Source organism: Entelurus aequoreus, linkage group LG13 (assembly GCF_033978785.1).
Source record: "Entelurus aequoreus isolate RoL-2023_Sb linkage group LG13, RoL_Eaeq_v1.1, whole genome shotgun sequence".
Lineage (NCBI taxonomy): Eukaryota > Metazoa > Chordata > Actinopteri > Syngnathiformes > Syngnathidae > Entelurus > Entelurus aequoreus.
In genome coordinates, this window is record NC_084743.1 from 41,706,330 (window position 1) to 41,726,192 (window position 19,863).

A 19,863-nucleotide genomic window follows, 5' to 3' on the forward strand; every position below is an offset into this window, starting at 1 on the left:
GGTTAAAATTACTTCAAAGTACATATATAAAAACATGCTTTTTGATGGACCCATTATCATGATTATTATGCTGAGATAAAAAAAACTCTTTAAAATCTACCAAAATGAATATTCAATCGTCCAGCTTGATTTCATTGCACCATATGGATCATAAACATTTCAATTGCTGATTTTTAATCAGGTATTGCTTTTATTGTTTTAGTCTTCGTAGCGATTAATGCACGATAGTCATTCATATCCGGTTGAGTATATTACGCTGAAGACCACGGAAGTGTTTTTTTGTGGCGAAGTTAACTTGATCCTGCGCTCCAACGCCTCCCATCAATTCCTCTGAAGAAGACTTCCGGTGGTGATAATGGCGGTGGCATGGTGAATCCCACGGAAAGAGAAAAATTCTGGCCGCTTTCGTCCTCTCCCATCGATTCAGGGCGGATTTATATGCGATTTTGGCTTTGACAGATTAAGCCTCGTACAGTGGATTTTGCAGCACAAGCACGGCTGTGTCTCCCCGCTCGGCCATGGCGGCTCACAAACCAGTGGAATGGGTCCAGGCCGTGATTACTAGATTTGATGAGCAGGTAAGATGGGTGCATATGATTTTATAGATGAGAGCATCTCTTCTGTCTGTTTACTTGCAGAATTAATACGACATCTAGCAAAATAATCTGCTGTTTTTATTTAAGAAGCATATGACGACTGAACTGTGTGGTGCTCTTAAAGAGGAGGCATTTCTAGCTAGCGTCGTCTCCACCGTGGATCGTCACGTTTATCTGTCCGGGCTTACACAGACTTGGTCAGTCATTAGGATAAATACAAACCTTACAAGTCGACGCTTTGGTGACATCTAAATGCGTGCATTAACACAACAGTAACGTTTTGTCATCCACATAGCCTGACCAGCAAACGTTAGCAGGCCTAGCTGTGTGTTGTAAACAAATCAAATGTGACAGGGCGTGCATACTGCTCTTGTTCCTTTTGCATTTGTAAGCTTCCACGCCTTTTTCCGCGTCAGTGTTGTCATGGTATGGTATGGCATGGCTTATTTAATTACCCGAAGGAACATCCTGTGGTTACATCTGCACAATTCAACACATCCAAAAAGGAGTAGGAAGAAGTAGAGCTTATAATATCCTATCGCTTCTCCATAGGTTCACACCTGTCGTTTTTGAGGCTGATTACAGGGGAACTGCACTTTTTGGGGGGAATTTTGCACTATATTCACAATCCTTAAAACAAGACACATATGTTTTTCTTGTTTTTAGTGCATTCTAACAGTAAAAAAATCAGAGCCTACGGGAGTTATAAATAAATAAATGATAAATGGGTTATACCTGTATAGCGCTTTTCTACCTTCAAGGTACTCAAAGCGCTTTGACAGTATTTCCACATTCACCCATTCACACACACATTCAAACACTGATGGCGGGAGCTGCCATGCAAGGCGCTAACCAGCAGCCATCAGGAGCAAGGGTGAAGTGTCTTGCCCAAGGACACAACAGACGTGACTAGGATGGTAGAAGGTGGGGATTGAACCCCAGTAACCGGCAACCTTCCGATTGCTGGCACGGCCACTCTATTCTGCCTCTACAGCGCTTACAAAACATCCAAAACCTCCATTAATGTTTTGTATACAAGATGTAAATGGTGTATAGCAGGGGTCACCAACCTTTTTGAAACCAAGAGCTACTTCTTGGGTACTGATTAATGCGAAGGGCTACCAGTTTGATACACACTTAAATAAATTGCCAGAAATAGCCAATTTGCTCAATTTACCTTTAACTCTATGTTATTATTAATAATTAATTATATTTACACTTAATTGAACGGTTTAAAAGAGGAGAAAACACGAAAAAAATTAACAATTAAATTTTGAAACATAGTTTATCTTCAATTTTGACTCTTTAAAATTCAAAATTCAACCGAAAAAAGAAGAGAAAAACTAGCTAATTTGAATCTTTTTGAAAAAATAAAAAAAATAATTTATGGAACATCATTAGTAATTTTTCCTTATTAAGCTTAATTTTAGAATTTTGATGACATGTTTTAAACAGGTTAAAATCCAATTTACACTTTGTTAGAATATATAACAAATTGGACCAAGCTATATTTCTAACAAAGACAAATCATTATTTCTTCTAGATTTTCCGGAACAAAAATTTTAAAATAAATTCAAAAGACTTTGAAATAAGATTTAAATTTGATTCTACAGATTTTCTAGATTTGCCAGAATAATTTTTTTGAATTTTAATCATAAGTTTGAAGAAATATTTCACAGATATTCTTCATAGAAAAAACAGAAGCTAAAACGAAGAATTAAATTAAAATGTATTTATTATTCTTTACATTAAAAAAAATTAATTTACTTGAACATTGATTTAAATTGTCAGGAAAGAAGAGGAAGGAATTTAAAAGGTAAAAAGGTATATCAATCAATCAATCAATGTTTATTTATATAGCCCTAAATCACAAGTATATGTGTTTAAAAATCCTAAAATCATTTTTAAGGTTGTATTTTTTCTCTAAAATTGTTTTTCTGAAAGTTATAAGAAGCAAAGTAAAAAAAATTAATGAATTTATTTAAACAAGTGAAGACCAAGTCTTTAAAATATTTTCTTGGATTTTCAAATTCTATTTGAGTTTTGTCTCTCTTAGAATTAAAAATGTCGAGCAAAGTGAGACCAGCTTGCTAGTAAATAAATACAATTTAAAAAACAGAGGCGGCTCACTGGTAAGTGCTGCTATTTGAGCTATTTTTAGAACAGGCCAGCGGGCTACTCATCTGGTCCTTACGGGCTACCTGGTGCCCGCGGGCACCGCGTTGGTGACCCCTGGTGTATAGGTTATATTTGTTTAGCGCTTTTTTACCTTCAAGGTACTCAAGGCGCTTTGACACTATTTCCACATTCACCCATTCACACACACATTCACACACTGATGGCAGTAACCACGACCCATCAGGAGCAAGGGTGAAGTGTCTTACTCAAGGACACAACGGACGTGACTAGGTTGGTAGAAGCTGGGGATTGAACCAGGAACCCTCAGGTTGCTGGCACGGCCACTCTCCCAACCGTATATATGTAATGTACTAACAAGCACATCTATAATAACGTGTAATACTAACGTATTCTGCTCATTTTAAGCATATGGTGGCACATTCATTTCACAAACGCATCATGACGCCTGCTTTTTCCTTTGACAACAACACTGTTTACTACTCACTGCACACTTCATGAGAGCCAATAAACATTACTTACTGTACAACGTCTGCTCTTACTGGGATGTCCACTGTTAGGATATTGATGTATTCCTGTTTTGATGAAGAATGACTCAAAATCCCTGGAAGAAAAAAGGGGTGTCGCACCAAGCACTCTTCGTGTCTTTCTCGTCATTTGTGGGTCTAAATCGGATGACAAAGTTGACCAACTTCTCGGATTATGTCCTCATCCTTCTACTATCAAGGTGAGAGGCATTTATAAATGATCTTGAATAAACTTTCACAAGCTCCAAGTCGAGAAAGCAGTTTACCAGCCGATGATGTCAACTTGGCTGCACAAGCGTGTTAACTTTTAGTTATCACTGTGCCGCTAAAACTAGATTGTCTGCATTAGCGCTTATAATAACAATATCACTAATACTTGGTCAATATTCAGGTCAAAAAATGTAAATTGAGTATTGTTGGCAGTTTTTGGATGGTTATTTAGAGGGCTTTATGGGGATATAGAGAATCTCCCATTGACTCCATTGTAAGCAGACTTTTATTTACCAGTTAGAGTGCATTCCAAAAATACATCTGTCTTGTCTCTCATAATGATTGTGGACAATAGGAAAATTTCCAAAAAATTGCAGTTCCCCTTTAAAGCACCACTTAAGAACTTTCAGTTTTGGTTGATTTTAGCTGCGCCGATGAACCAAAGCGGTAGTGTTTTGCCTGAAGGAAGACCACATTTCCAATGAGGACTAGCACATATAGCGTCAAACTGACACGATAATACCACAAGGATTTGGTCTTTGATCTTTCCACAGTAGGAACCTACATATTTTACTCAAACTTTATATTTGCGGTTTGCAGTTATCGCATTGTTTTTTCTTTATACAGTACTTTTGAGTTTGTTGCATGGCTGGTTGTGTCAGTGTTGAACTGCAAACTATCAAGCTGGTGGCAATTAATTGCTACCAGCACATTTCTGATAGCTAACTTTAGCATTATCATTTTGATTTGAGCATTGAAAGTCACTTACTAGTTTAGCAGTAGTAGAGGCAAGGCAGTGTTGGTCTGAAATCCCATGTCTTTGAGCTCACGCCAGCAAGTGAAAGCCAAGGCAATGTAGATCTTTGATTGTCCCTCTTTTTCTTTTTTTGCCTCCTCAGAGAAAACTTTTCGTTTCTTTGGTGGTTTTGTAACGGCTGCCATGATAGCAGTAATTGCATGTAGGCGTTCTTCTTTTAGTTTTCTGGCGGCACATAGGCGTTCTCATTAACTTCTGTCTTTTTAACGAATGGAGAAAGGGGGAGTGACATAAGCCGCAAAGAAAGTCAGCACATTTGTAGTTTTTTGTGTGGCAGGGTTCCCGCCACCCTCCTCAAAATTGCTTAGTGCCAGTGAAAGCAATACAGACACCGTCAGGCCATGACAGAGGTGTCATTCAACTAGTTGTAAGTCAATGTATCATCCCAAAAGTTATGAAAATATTTTATGAAGGTTGAAAGGTTACTTAGTGCTGCTTTAAAACTGACTACCGTCCATTTGCTTTGCTCGAATGGTTTGCTTGGGGAAGTGGGAGCGCAGTACAAGGCAGGACCAAAATGGGGGACTAAACCCGGATTTCCACAGGATGCGGAACAGCAGCGAAACGTAGCTGACACGGAACGAAACTGCCCTATGCTGTCTGACAATCCCCACCGCCTTTCTGTTGCCACTCGGCTGTGCAGCAAAATAACACAGACTTTTAGGAAATCTCCCAAAGTAAACACTGAAGTAAACACCCTGGAACATCTTGAGGTTTGCCGTCCATCCATACCCACAGGCGGGTGCATCTGTGACGGAATTTACTTTACTGGTGAAAAAGACGACAGTTTTGCCCTGTGGAATGACTTTTTTTTTTTTTTTGTAGCAACAACAGTAACATCATCCCTACCAAGTGTTACACACACACATACGCACGCGCATACATACACGCACACACACACGTTCATACATTTCATTCAACTCCTACAAACCACTTTCCTGCTTCGCTGGCCCCTGTATCAGCTAGTATTTGTCACAGCCCCCCAAATAGCTGCCCAGGATATGCCTGTACGTTTCCTACGTTTCTCATCCATCTGTGTCAACAAGGTTGAATTACATCTGAAAACATTTAACTAGCTGTCTTTATGTCCGTCTCCACCCATTAGGATGGTTCAAATTGTAAAATACGATCCACCTTAAGACGGACTATTTTATTTTAAAAAGTAAACCAAATAGTTTTTTTCGTGTTTGTGCACGACTTATATATATATTAAATGTTAACATCTTTATTTCAAGTGTAACCTTCCTCTGATTATAATCTCCTCAGCTATCAAGGCAGAAAGGAAAGGAAATGTCAACACAATAGAAAACACTTAATCACTGAAACAAAATTATAAAATCACAAACACTTAACAATAACCTCTTAAAATTAAAGGTGCAAAAAAGTTGCATGTAAGAAATGCTTAAAGGTTAAGAAAATAGTGCAAAGTGTGAAAATGTAAACATAAAGAAACCTGAGAACAAATGTTTACCGCCAGGAAATTACGTGGTCTGTGCATTATTATTGTTTGATTATGGAAATTATTTTTTTAGTTATTATTCAAATTTTAGGTCAAATTATTATTTTAAAGTAGCTCAGTTTTGCACTTAATGTCCTACTTGTTGTTTCTGTACATCCGAATAGGGAATAGACAACGGTTGAAAAGAAAAAAGGTGTGCACTGCGAAGGACTACAGTCTGTTTGAAAAAAATTGTGTGTTCTGGGTCACATACACATTTTTACCAGTTGATTAGTGATGCAATGATTAAACCTCAGTAAAATACTAAGCTTTTAGTATGACAGTTTTGATTTTTTTTTATATTGTGAAACCGGGATTGGTTAACACACTTAAAAAAACTTGCGGTGATACTGTTTTTCCTAAAGAAGCAGCTAGCGTCTTGTTATTCTCTGGCTGACCAAATGCATATTTTTTGTGTTTAAAAGGGACTTACGATCCATATTGCCACCTGTTGTACGGTGTTTTAACGAAAAATTACATTCACACATGTTCCCATTATGTGTTTATGAGCAAAGTTACAGATACCGCCACATTTATTTGTCGCAGGCCGTAACAGATGATTGGATGGTAAACACTGCATTAAAAGTGAATCACATATACCGTAATTTCCGGACTATAAGCCGCTACTTTTTCCCCTCGTTCTGGTCCCTGCGGCTTATACAAAGGTGCGGCTTATTTACGGCCTGTTCTTCTCCGACACCGATGAAGAGGATTTCTGTGGTTTTAGTACGCAGGAGGAAGACGGTGACACAATGATTAAAGACTGACTTTTCATATACCGGTAGGCTGGTTATTTTGATAACGTACAGGCGAGCACTTTGTATTACTTTGCACCGTTGTATTATTTGTACTCTGCACGAATGCTGTTCGCCATGTCAAAGATGTGAAAGTTTGATTGAATGATTGAAAGATTTATTGTTAATAAATGGGACGCTTACCGTTCCCAAACAGTCATCTCTGTCCCGACAATCCCCTCCGTGGTAGCAGGAACCCCTATATACTACGGTAATTACACATCAAAACCCTGCGGCTTATAGTCGGGTGCGGCTTATATATGGAGCAATCTGTATTTTCCCCTAAATTTAGCTGGTGCGGCTTATAGTCAGGTGCGGCTTATAGTCTGGAAATTACGGTAAGTCATGAAAGGCGAAATAGTAGTAAAATGCTCTTCCACAGCGAGCATAAAGTCGTGTGCAGAATGTTACCTTTGTTTCAATAAAGCAGGAACAACAGGTTTCAGTAACACGATAATTTATTTACAACTCTACTGCTCCAATTTCCCCTAGTATCGCTATACTTCTTTTTCTTCTCCACCACTATGACTTCTGGATATTGTAGTTACTCTGCAAGTACCAACACGTAGAAAACTTCCAGAAGTAATCCAACCTTAAAAGGGAACTGCAAATGTTGGGGGGGAATTTTGCATATCATTCACAATCCTTATGTAAGACAGGAACACATGTTTATCTTTTTTTTATACATTCTAATTTGTAAAATGCGACAAGTATGAGGTGACTAAAAATGCAGCTAATTGAAAGGGATGTATACTGAGTACCGGTATTTTTAAGTACCGGTTCCTAATGGGTCAGTCCAAGCGAACTGCTAAAAGTCTGGACTAATGATACTGCTATCAGTACATTTTTATCCATCTGACCGTCGTTATTATGACATGCGCTCGCTGGCACATTTATTCAGGTGCTGCTGCAAAGCATAACAGACACGGCGGAACAGCCAATTGGAGTCAAACTTTTACCACCTCACTTCCGGTTATGTGGTACGCGAAAGTACATGGAATCATAGATGTACATATTATTGGAATCACGGATGGAATCAATGTTTGCTAAAATCAGACTCTAAATGCGGAAAGTCACAGAAATTGCCGTAATGTGAGTGAGATGCTGTCCTTGAGAGGAAAAGGGGAAATCATGCTTGCCGTGCACTTGACTAACACTCAACCTCCATGGAGCCATGCCAGCCAGGGGCCAGCTCTCTATATACGACATCCCTGCACAGTGCACTTTTCTGGGGCCATTTCTGTGCTTGCCTCCGGGACACAGCCACATCACACTACCAAACTAACTCCAAAATACAGAGCCGAACATTTCCCAAATGACTTCTACGTGTCAGGTGATATGTTTATTTTGCAAATATGATGAATACTTGTCGCACTTAAGCTGTGTGGGAAAAAAAAAACTGCTATTACTGTATTTTTCGGATTATAAATCACAGTTTTTTTCATAGTTTGGCCGTGGGTGCGAGATATACTCCGGAGCGACTTCTGTGTGAAATGATTAACACATTACCGTAAAATATCAAATAATATTATTTATCTCATTCGCGTAAGAGACGAAGCAAATGGCAGCAATCGTCACACAGACGTCAGCAATCATCACTCACACGTCAACCAATAAGAATTTGGCGGGGGAGGGTCATGGCAGAAGTGCATTGTGGGTCATGGGATGCTTACTGCTATATGCTATTGCCATAGCTATTAAAATGGATCACATCAACATTGGCGGTAACTTATAAAAACTGAGAAGGACTGAACTAAAATGGCACCGAAAAGGAAATCATATACTACAGATTACAAGATGGACGTAGTGAAATATGCAACAGAGAACGGCAATCGAGCAGCAGAAAGAAAGGACATACCAGAGGCGACACCGGGGAGGAAGATTTCATCGGATTTAGCGATCGGGAGTGACAGATTGTTTGGTAAACGTATAGCATGTTCTATATGTTATAGTTATTTGAATGACTCTTACCATGATGTGTTGCGTTAAAGGCCTACTGAAATGATTTTTTTTTTATTTAAACGGGAATAGCAGCTCCATTCTATGTGTCATACTTGATAATTTCGCGATACTGCCATATTTTTGCTGAAAGGATTTAGTAGAGAAAATCGACAATAAAGTTCGCAACTTTTGCTCGCTGATTAAAAAAAGCCTTGCCTGTACCGGAAGTAGCGTGACGTCACAGGAGCTAGTATTCCTCACAATTCCCCATTGTTTACAATGGAGCGAGAGAGATTCGGACCGAGAAAGTGATGATTACCCCATTAATTTGAGCGAGGATGAAAGATTCGTAGATGAGGAACGTTACAGTGAAGGACTTGAGAGGCAGTGATGGACGTATCTTTTTTCGCTCTGACCGTAACTTAGGTACAAGCTGGCTCATTGGATTCCACACTCTCCTTTTTTTATTGTGGATCACGGATTTGTATTTTAAACCACCTCGGATACTATATCCTCTTGAAAATGAGAGTCGAGAACGCGAAATGGACATTCAGTGCCTTGTATCTCCACGACAATACATCGGCAAAATGCTTTAGCTACGAGCTAACGTGATAGCATCGTGCTTTAACTGCATATAGAAACAAAAAAATAAACCCCTGACTGGAAGGATAGATAGAAAATCAACAATACTATTAAACCGTGGACATGTAAATACACGGTTAATGCTTTCCAGGCTGGCGAAGGTTAACAATGCTGTGCTAACGACGCCATTGAAGCTAACTTAGCAACTTAGCAACGGGACCTCACAGAGCTATGCTAAAAACATTAGCTCTCCACCTACGCCAGCCAGCCCTCATCTACTCATCAACAGCCGTGCTCACCTGCGTTCCAGCGATCGGCAGGAGGACGAAGGACTTCACCCGATGCGTTTGGCGGCCCGGAGACGTAGGAAGTCAAGGTGAGGTCGGCGGCTAGCGCGGCTAGCGCGGCTAGCGCTCCAACAAAGTCCTCCTGGTTGTGTTGCTGTAGTCCGCTGCTAATACACCGATCCCACCTACAACTGTCTTCTTTGCAGCCTTCATTGTTCATTAAACAAATTGCAAAAGATGTCCAGAATACTGTGGAATTATGAAATGAAAACAGAGCTTTTTGTATAGGATTCTACGGGTACCATAACTTCCGTTACTCTGACTTCGTCACACGCATACGTCATCATACCGCGACGTTTCAGCCGGATATTTCCCGGGAAGTTTTAAATGTCACTTTATAAGTTAACCCGGCCGTATTGGCATGTGTTGCAATGTTAAGATTTCATCATTGATATATAAACTATCAGACTGCGTGGTAGGTAGTAGTGGGTTTCAGTAGGCCTTTAACATACCAGGCACGTTCTCAGTTGGTGATTTGTGCGTCATATGGCGTACACTTATTCAGCCTGTTGTTCACTATTCTTTATTTATTTTAAATTGCCTTTCAAATGTCTATTCTTGGTGTTGGATTTTATCAAATAAATTTCCCCCAAAAATGCGACTTATACTCCTGTGCGACGTATATATGTTTTTTTCCTTCTTTTATTGTGCATTTTTGGCCGGTGCGACGTATACTCCGGAGCGACTTATGGTCCGCAAAATACGGTACTGCAGCCAGTTGTGGATGCAACCACCGATTAAACATCTTCATTGTTAAGTCGATGATAACTTGACAGCTTCTAAGGCCATGTCCACACAAACACAGATACTTTAATAAACGCATACTTATCCATGCGTTTATGCCTCTTGTCCACACGCAAACACATACTTTTGTCCCTAGAAATGCAGACATTTGCAAACGCTTGGCAAGGTAAAGAGAAACTCAGAGTGGCATCATGACACACCTTGCTTAAAGGCCTACTGAAACCCACTACTACCGACCACGCAGTCTGATAGTTTATATATCAATGATGAAATCTTAACATTATAACACTTGCCAATACGGCCGGGTTAACTTATAAAGTGACATTTTAAATTTGCCGCTAAACTTCCGGTTCGAAACGCCTCTGAGGATGACGTATGCGCGTGACGTAGCCCGGGGAACAGAGGTATGCCTTCCCCATTGAATACAGTACAAAAAAGCTCTGTTTTCATTTCATAATTCCACAGTATTCTGGACATCTGTGTTCGTGAATCTGTTGCAATTATGTTCATTGCATTATGGAGAAAGAAGCTGAGCAAGCAAAGAAGAAAGTTGTCGGTGCGAAACGGACGTATTTTTCGAACGAAGTCAGCAACAACAGTACACAGCCGGCGCGTCTTTGTTTACATTCCCGAAAGATGCAGTCAAGATGGAAGAACTCGGATAACAGAGACTCTAACCAGGAGGACTTTTGACTTCGATACACAGACGCCTGTAGAGAACTGGGACAACACAGACTCTTACCAGGATTACTTTGATTTGGATGACAAAGACGCAGACGTGCTACCGTGAGTATGCAGCTTTGGCTTCTAAACATTTGATCGCTTGACCGTATGTGCGCAACTTTTTTTTTGCGTATGTACGTAACTTTTTTAAAATATATAAGCTTTATGAACCTTGGGTTAGGTGAACGGTCTTTTGGGCTGAGTGATTGTGTGTGTTGATCAGGTGTTTGAATTGTATTGGCGTGTTCTATGGAGCTAGGAGCTAGCATAGGAGCTAGGAGTTAGCATAACAAAGACGTAGGTGTTTTTATGCAGGATTAATTTGTGTCATATTAAATATAAGCCTGGTTGTGTTGTGGCTAATAGAGTAAATATATGTCTTGTGTTTATTTACTGTTTTAGTCATTCCCAGCTGAATACCAGGTACCGTGAGTATGCAGCCTTGGCTGCTAAACATTTGATAGCTTGACCGTATGTGCGCGTCACATACGTAACTTTTTAAAAATATATAAGCTTTATGAACCTTGGGTTAGGTGAACGGTCTTTAGGGCTAAATGATTGTGTGTGTTGATCAGGTGTTTGAATTGTATTGGCGCGTTCTATGGAGCTAGGAGCTAGCAGAGGAGCTAGGAGCTAGCATAACAAACACGTAGGTGTTTTTATGCAGGATTAATTTGTGGCATATTAAATATAAGCCTGGTTGTGTTGTGGCTAATAGAGTATATATATATGTCTTGTGTTTATTTACTGTTGTAGTCATTCCCAGCTGAATATCAGGTACCGTGAGTATGCAGCCTTGGCTGCTAAACATTTGATAGCTTGACCGTATGTGCGCGTCACGTACGTAACTTTTTAAAAATATATAAGCTTTATGAACCTTGGGTTAGGTGAACGGTCTTTAGGGCTAAATGATTGTGTGTTGATCAGGTGTTTGAATTGTATTGGCGCGTTCTATGGAGCTAGGAGCTAGCAGAGGAGCTAGGAGCTAGCATAACAAACACGTAGGTGTTTTTATGCAGGATTAATTTGTGGCATATTAAATATAAGCCTGGTTGTGTTGTGGCTAATAGAGTATATATATGTCTTGTGTTTATTTACTGTTGTAGTCATTCCCAGCTGAATATCAGGTCACCCCCGGCTCTCACAGCATCTTCCCTAACTGAATAGCTTCAACTCCCCACTAGTCCTTCACTTGCACTTTACTCATCCACAAATCTTTCATCCTCGCTCAAATTAATGGGGAAATTGTCGCTTTCTCGGTCCGAATCTCTCTCACTTCATGCGGCCATCATTGTAAACAATAGGGAACTTTGCGTATATGTTCAATTGACTATGTCACGCTACTTCCGGTAGGGGCAAGCCTTTTTTTTATCAGATACCAAAAGTTGCGATCTTTATCGTCGTTGTTCTATACTAAATCCTTTCAGCAAAAATATGGCAATATCGCGAAATGATCAAGTATGACACATAGAATGGATCTGCTATCCCCGTTTAAATAAAAAAAATTCATTTCAGTAGGCCTTTAAAGGCCTACTGAAATGAGAGAACATCGACGATAAAGTTCGCAACTTTTGGTCGCTGATAAAAAAAGCCTTGCCTGTACCGGAAGTAGCGTGACGTCACAGGTTGAAGGGCTCCTCACATTTCCCCATCGTTTACAATGCAGCGAGAGCGATTCGGACCGAGAAAGCGACGATTACCCCATTAATTTGAGCGAGGATGAAAGATTCGTGGATGAGGAACGTGAGAGTGAAGGACTAGAGTGCAGTGCAGGACGCATCTTTTTTTCCTCTGACCGTAACTTAGGTACAAGAGTTCATTGGATTCCACTAAGGCTGAAACGACGCGTCGACGTAGTCGACATCATCGGTTACGTAAATACGTCGACGCTGTTTTTGTGCGTCGACACGTCGCATATTTACGTCACACTACCGTCATGGCGGACCGCAAAGCAGACGGTGCGAGCGAGGGGGAAAAAATCACGCCAAAAGTCGTCAAAAGTGTGGGAGTATTTCAATACACGGCCTAATAATGTTGTTGTATGCACGCTGTGTCGAGCGGAAATGGCCTATCATAGCAGCACAACGGCTATGAACGAACATTTGAAAAGAAAACCATCAACCATCAACTAGTCAATCGTCCGCGTGAGCATACGTTGTCATCATTACACAAAAGCATAAATGTGTCATTTGTATCTGCTAGGGGTGTAACGGTACGTGTTTTGTATTGAACCGTTTCGCTACGGGGCTTTTGGTTCGGTACGGGGGTGTACCGAACGAGTTTCTAAGCTAAAGCTAAAGTCTTAACAAGCTGCTTTGCTCCTTCTGCTTCTGTCTCAGCACGCAGCATTGTCCCACCCACACAACCATCTGATTGGTACACAGAAAGCGTTATCAGCCAATCAGCAGTGCATATTCAAAACGTTACCAGCCAATCAGCAGTGCGTATTCAGAGCGCATGTAGTCAGCGCTTCAGCGTGGAGCAGATAGGTGTTTAGCAGGTGAGCATCAGGCAGCGGACTCTCCCCAAATGATAATAAACACCTCCCAGTCAACTACTAGTAACATCACTATGAGCCCGTTGACCTTCTAGAAACTTAAACTGCAGCTCAGCTCACTCGCAGTCCTGGCTTGAGGTGAAGGCTAATTACTTCTCAGTTCCAGCCACATCGACCCCTTCTGAGCGCCTATTTTCAGCTGCTGGGAATATTGTAAACAAGAAAAGAAGCAGCCATGTAGACATGCTAACCTTTCTTCATTACAACTGTTAGTCACTCACTGGAATGAGTAGAATTGGTTATTGTGTACTGTGTTGGACTGGATGTTTATTTTGCACATTTTAAAAGCAATACTTAATGTTTACAGTGCTCCAGAATATTGAGATTGGCACTTTTTTGTATTGGATGTTTATCTTTATTTTTGCACATTTTAACAAATAAGCAATACTTTCACTTTTGTTGAAATGTTTACACTGTTGTTACAGAATATTTCGTTTTGCACTTTTTTGTATTGGATGTTTATCTTTATTTTTGCACATTTTAAAGCAAAATAAGCAATACTTTTACTTTTGAAATGCTTATACTATTGCAGAGTATTAAGATTTGCACTGGATGTTTACTTTTATATTTGCACATTAAAAAGCAAATAAGCTACTTTTAATTTTGTTAAATGTTAAAAGTTTTAAATGTTTACATTGTTACAGAATATTTTGTCATGTTGTTGTCAATGTTGACTGAGTGGCCATACTTCTTTTTTTTTGTAAATAAAAGCCATGCCTTTTAAAAAAACGGGCCTACATCTTTTTCATCTTCATTTTAAATAAAAAAATAATCGGTAAAAGAAAAAATAATCTATAGATTAATCGAAAAAAAAAAATCTATAGATTAACCGATTAATCGAAAAAAATAATCTATAGATTAATCGATAGAAAAATAATCGTTAGCTGCAGCCTTAGATTCCACACTTTCTCCTTTTTCTATTGTGGATCACGGATTTGTATTTTAAACCACCACGGATACTATATCCTCTTGAAAATGAGAGTCGAGAACGCGAAATAGACATTCACAGTGACTTTTATCTCCACGACAATACATCGGTGAAGCACTTTAGCTACGGAGCTAACGTGATAGCATCGTGCTTAAATGCAGATAGAAACAAAAGAAATAAACCCCTGACTGGAAGGATAGACAGAAAATCAACAATCAATCAATCAATCAATCAATGTTTATTTATATAGCCCTAAATCACAAGTGTCTCAAAGGGCTGTACTATTAAAGGCCTACTGAAACCCACTGCTACCGACCACGCAGTCTGATAGTTTATACATCAACGATGTGCAGCCCTTTGAGACACTTGTGATTTAGGGCTATATAAATAAACATTGATTGATTGATTGAATGATGAAATCTCAACATTGCAACACATACCAATACGGCCGGGTTAACTTATAAAGTGCAATTTAAAATTTCCCGGCAAACTTCCGGCTGAAAACGTTTCGATATGATGACGTTTGCGCGTGACGTCAACAGTGGAAGCGGAAGTATTCGGAGCCTATTGAATCCAATACAAAAAGCTCTGTTTTCATTTCAAAATCCCACAGTATTCTGGACATCTGTGTTGGTGAATCTTTTGCAATTTGTTTAATGAACAATGGAGACTGCAAAGAAGAAAGTTGTAGGTGGGATCGGTGTATTAGCGGCTGGCTGTAGCAACACAACCAGGAGGACTTACTTGGATAGCAGACGCGCTAGCCGATGCTAGCCGCCGACCGCACGGATGATCAGGTGAAGTCCTTCGTCCTTCCGTCGATCGCTGGAACGCAGGTGAGCACGGGTGTTGATGAGCAGATGAGGGCTGGCTGGCATAGGTGGAGCGCTAATGTTTTTATCATAGCTCTGTGAGGTCCCGTTGCTAAGTTAGCTTCAATGGCGTCGTTACCAACAGCATTGTTAATCTTCGCCAAGCTGGAAAGCAATAACTGTGTAGTTACATGTCCAGAGTTTGGTAGTATTGTTGATCTTCTGGCTATCCTTCCAGTCAGGGACTTATTTGTTTTGTTTCTATATGCAGTAAAGCCCGATGCTATCACGTTAGCTCAGTAGCTAAAGTGTGTCACCGATGTATTGTTGTGGAGAAAAAAGTCACTGTGAATGTCCATTTCGCGTTCTCGACTCTCATTTTCAAGAGGATATAGTATCCGAGGTGGTTTGAAATACAAATCCGTGATCCACAATAGAAAAAGGAGAGAGTGTGGAATCCAATGAGCCAGCTTGTACCTAAGTTACGGTCAGAGCGAAAAAAGATACGTTCTGCACTGCACGCTAGTCCTTCACTTTCACGTTCCTCATTCACAAATCTTTCATCCTGGCTCAAATTAATGGGGTAATCGTCGCTTTCTCGGTCCGAATCTCTCTAGCTGCTGGTGTCAACAATAGGAAAATATGAGCAGTCCTTCCCCCGGTGTCGTCACGCTACTTCCAGTAGGGGGAAGGCTTTTTTTTAGCAGAGACCAAAAGTTGCGAACTTTATCGTCGTTGTTCTATACTAAATCCTTTCAGCAAAAATATGGCAATATCGCGAAATGATCAAGTATGACACAGAATGGATCTGCTATCCCCGTTTAAATAAAAAAAAATTTTTTCAGTAGGCCTTTAAGCCATGGACCTGTAACTACACGGTTAATGCTTTCCAGCTTGGCGAAGCTTAATCAATCAATCAATCAATCAATGTTTATTTATATAGCCCTAAATCACAAGTGTCTCAAAGGGCTGACAATGCTGTTGCTAACGACGCCATTGAAGCTAACTTAGCAACGGGACCTCACAGAGCTATGATAAAAACATTAGCGCTCCACCTATGCCAGCCAGCCCTCATCTGCTCATCAACACCCGTGCTCACCTGCGTTCCAGCGATCGACGGAAGGACGAAGGACTTCACCCGATCATCCGTGCGGTCGGCGGCTAGCGTCGGCTAGCGCGTCTGCTATCCAAGTCAAAGTCCTCCTGGTTGTCCGAATACTTCCGTTTAACTATTGATGTCACACGCATACGTCATCATACATAGACGTTTTCAACCGGAAGTTTAGTGGGAAATTTAAAATTGCACTTTATAAGTTAACCCGGCCGTATTGGCATGTGTTGCAATGTTAAGATTTCATCATTGATATATAAACAGACTGCGTGGTCGGTAGTAGTGGGTTTCAGTAGGCCTTTAACTTCACACCCACCTAATTTGCTAATTATTTATATTGATTTATATGATATATTTGATATGATATAAATTCTGATATGATATACAGTGCCATGTACAAGGTCTGTGCTGTGCCTACATAAATATTTCCAGCTGAGTATAATTTTAATTTTGATGAATTTTGTACAATGTACTTTGTTGAGATTTATTCAAGTGTTTACAAACTTTCAATGGCTTTTTAAAATTAAAGACAACTAACAACAAATCTAGCATCTTCTGGTGTTATCATAAAAAGTACTCGTGATTAGAGACTCTGCTTCTGTCCCTCGATGTCGCTGACAAAAGAGGCGAGCTGCAGCGAGCATGACGTCACACTTGCTTGGACATGTTACTTGAGTTACACTTTCTCTTCTTAAAAGCCGCCATTGTCCTATTAACATTTGCACATTTTGTAAATGGCTGCCAGCGGGTATACCTGCAATATATATAAAAATTATGTCCACATCACAGACATGCTGACAACGCTCCAGACAGTCACAATGGGCACTTCATACTGTAACGACCAGCTTGTGTTAATGTTTTATGTTCGTGTGGTTTGGATTTGATGTCAGCTTTTCCCATGTTTGCAAACACACCGTCCATGCCTGAAAGGAGATTGGCGTAGAATGAGGAAGTGTTGTTGTGTGTCCGGGGACGCACATACTCAGGAGACGAAAGTGTTTGCACGGGACGTAAATCCTCTTGGAATTGTGCCAGTTGTTATCATAACATTGGTATTAACAGTTAAAAATAGCGCCAGACTTCGTGTGATTTCTTTTGGGGGCTACAATATATTCTAATACTTTAATTTATTTTAAGTAAAAAAAAACAACCAAAAACTTATTTTGATGTAGTTAAAGGCCTACTGAAACCCACTACTACCGACCACGCAGTCTGATAGTTTATATATCAATGATGAAATCTTAACATTGCAACACATGCCAATACGGCCGGGTTAACTTATAAAGTGACATTTAAAATTTCCCGGGAAATATCCGGCTGAAACGTCGCGGTATGATGACGTATGCGCGTGACGAAGTCAGAGTAACGGAAGTTATGGTACCCCGTAAAATCCTATACAAAAAGCTCTGTTTTCATTTCATAATTCCACAGTATTCTGGACATCTTTTGCAATTTGTTTAATGAACAATGAAGGCTGCAAAAAAGACAGTTGTAGGTGGGATCGGTGTATTAGCAGCGGACTACAGCAACACAACCAGGAGGACTTTGTTGGAGAGCAGACGCGCTAGCCGCCGACCTCACCTTGACTTCCTACGTCTCCGGGCCGCCAAACGCATCGGGTGAAGTCCTTCGTCCTTCTGCCGATCGCTGGAACGCAGGTGAGCACGGGTGTTGATGAGCAGATGAGGGCTGGCTGGTGTAGGTGGACAGCTAATGTTTTTAGCATAGCTCTGTGCGGTCCGGTTGCTAAGTTGGTAAGTTAGCTTCAATGGCGTCGTTAGCACAGCATTGTTAACCTTCGCCAGCCTGGAAAGCATTAACCGTGTATTTACATGTCCACGGTTTAATAGTATTGTTGATTTTCTATCTATCCTTCCAGTCAGGGGTTTATTTTTTTTGTTTCTATATGCAGTTAAAGCACGATGCTATCACGTTAGCTCGTAGCTAAAGCATTTCGCCGATGTATTGTGGAGATAAAAGGCACTGAATGTCCATTTCGCGTTCTCGACTCTCATTTTCAAGAGGATATAGTATCCGAGGTTGTTTAAAATACAAATCCGTGATCCACAATAGAAAAAGGAGAGTGTGGTATCCAATGAGCCAGCTTGTACCTAAGTTACGGTCAGAGCGAAAAAAGATACGTCCATCACTGCCTCTCAAGTCCTTCACTGTAACGTTCCTCATCTACGAATCTTTCATCCTCGCTCAAATTAATGGGGTAATCATCACTTTCTCGGTCCGAATCTCTCTCGCTCCATTGTAAACAATGGGGAATTGTGAGGAATACTAGCTCCTGTGACGTCGCGCTACTTCCGGTACAGGCAAGGCTTTTTTTAATCAGCGAGCAAAAGTTGCAAACTTTATCGTCGATTTTCTCTACTAAATCCTTTCGGCAAAAATATGGCAATATCGCGAAATGATCAAGTATGACACATAGAATGGATCTGCTATTCCCGTTTAAATAAAAAAAAATCATTTCAGTAGGCCTTTAATAATAAAAATGCAGTGTTTCCCATAAACTGCCAAGATACCTGTGGCGGCTGGGGCGTGGCTATGGGCGTGGTCACCATGACATCATCGACTAATTTGCATAATTTACTACAATGATATGATTTTCTCTAAAAAAGCTAAAAAAATGTATACTAATTAAAAAATTAAAATTAAAATGTACTAATTAATAACAGTTTTGTTTTAAACGTCCATCCATCCATCCATTTTACAATATAATTACAACACTTTATGTACATATTTATATACAGATTTGAACAATAAGTTATTCACTGAAATATATTTATTAATTGTGGTTCTTACAAAAAATATATCTTATAAAATATAAAAACTAAAATGTCTCTTAAAGCTCTGCCCCTTTAATTAGTGCATACTAAATAATTTAACTTTAGCCTACTACTACAACCATATTATTTACCAGCAACATAAAGTGAAACAGAGGCAGAGGTGTCCTGCCACAGTCAGTAACAAATAAACAGAAAACAGTAGTGGTCAAATACAAAAAAGGCAACAAGAGAAGTATCCTACACTTCTCTTTTGTAAAGTAAATCTGAACAGCCTATATGGGCATCTACATCAACTATATGATTTGCCTGCGAAGCTGGACAGGACAAAAAAAACAAAAACAAAAAAAAAACATTTTTTTATTTTTTTTATTTTTTATTTGTGGCGGACGTAATTCTTTCGTGGCGGGCCGCCACAAATAAATGAATGTGTGGGAAACACTGAAATGTTGTGGCGGCGTGCCACATTCAATTACATCAAGGGGAAAGGAAACCCTGATATGTGTGTTTGTCTCGCATAAGGATTGTGAATGATGGGCAAAAATCCAAATAAAGTGCAATTTCCCTTTAATCACTATGCTAAGAACTACATTACTATAATAGATTTTGACAGACTTTACAATATGAATATATTTATTTAGGGTAGGAACAATTTTTTCGACCGACATTTCACCAGGAAAGCATTCATAGCGCTTAACTTTTTCCACAATTCTTTTAATGTTATAGCCTTATTCAAAAATGGAATTAA

General features: G+C 39.8%; 1 protein-coding gene across 3 annotated transcripts in view; it reads left to right on the forward strand.

Moving 5' to 3' along the window:
- The first annotated feature begins 295 nt into the window (after positions 1-295).
- The window catches only part of nf1a (neurofibromin 1a), a 223,215-nt gene continuing 203,647 nt past the window's right edge, over positions 296-19,863 (forward strand). For all 3 annotated transcript variants that reach the window (XM_062067866.1, XM_062067868.1, XM_062067867.1), the window contains exon 1: positions 296-578. In XM_062067866.1, coding sequence (XP_061923850.1) covers positions 519-578 — 60 coding nt within the window. In that variant the 5' untranslated portion in view covers positions 296-518. The remainder of the gene's footprint in view (positions 579-19,863) is intronic.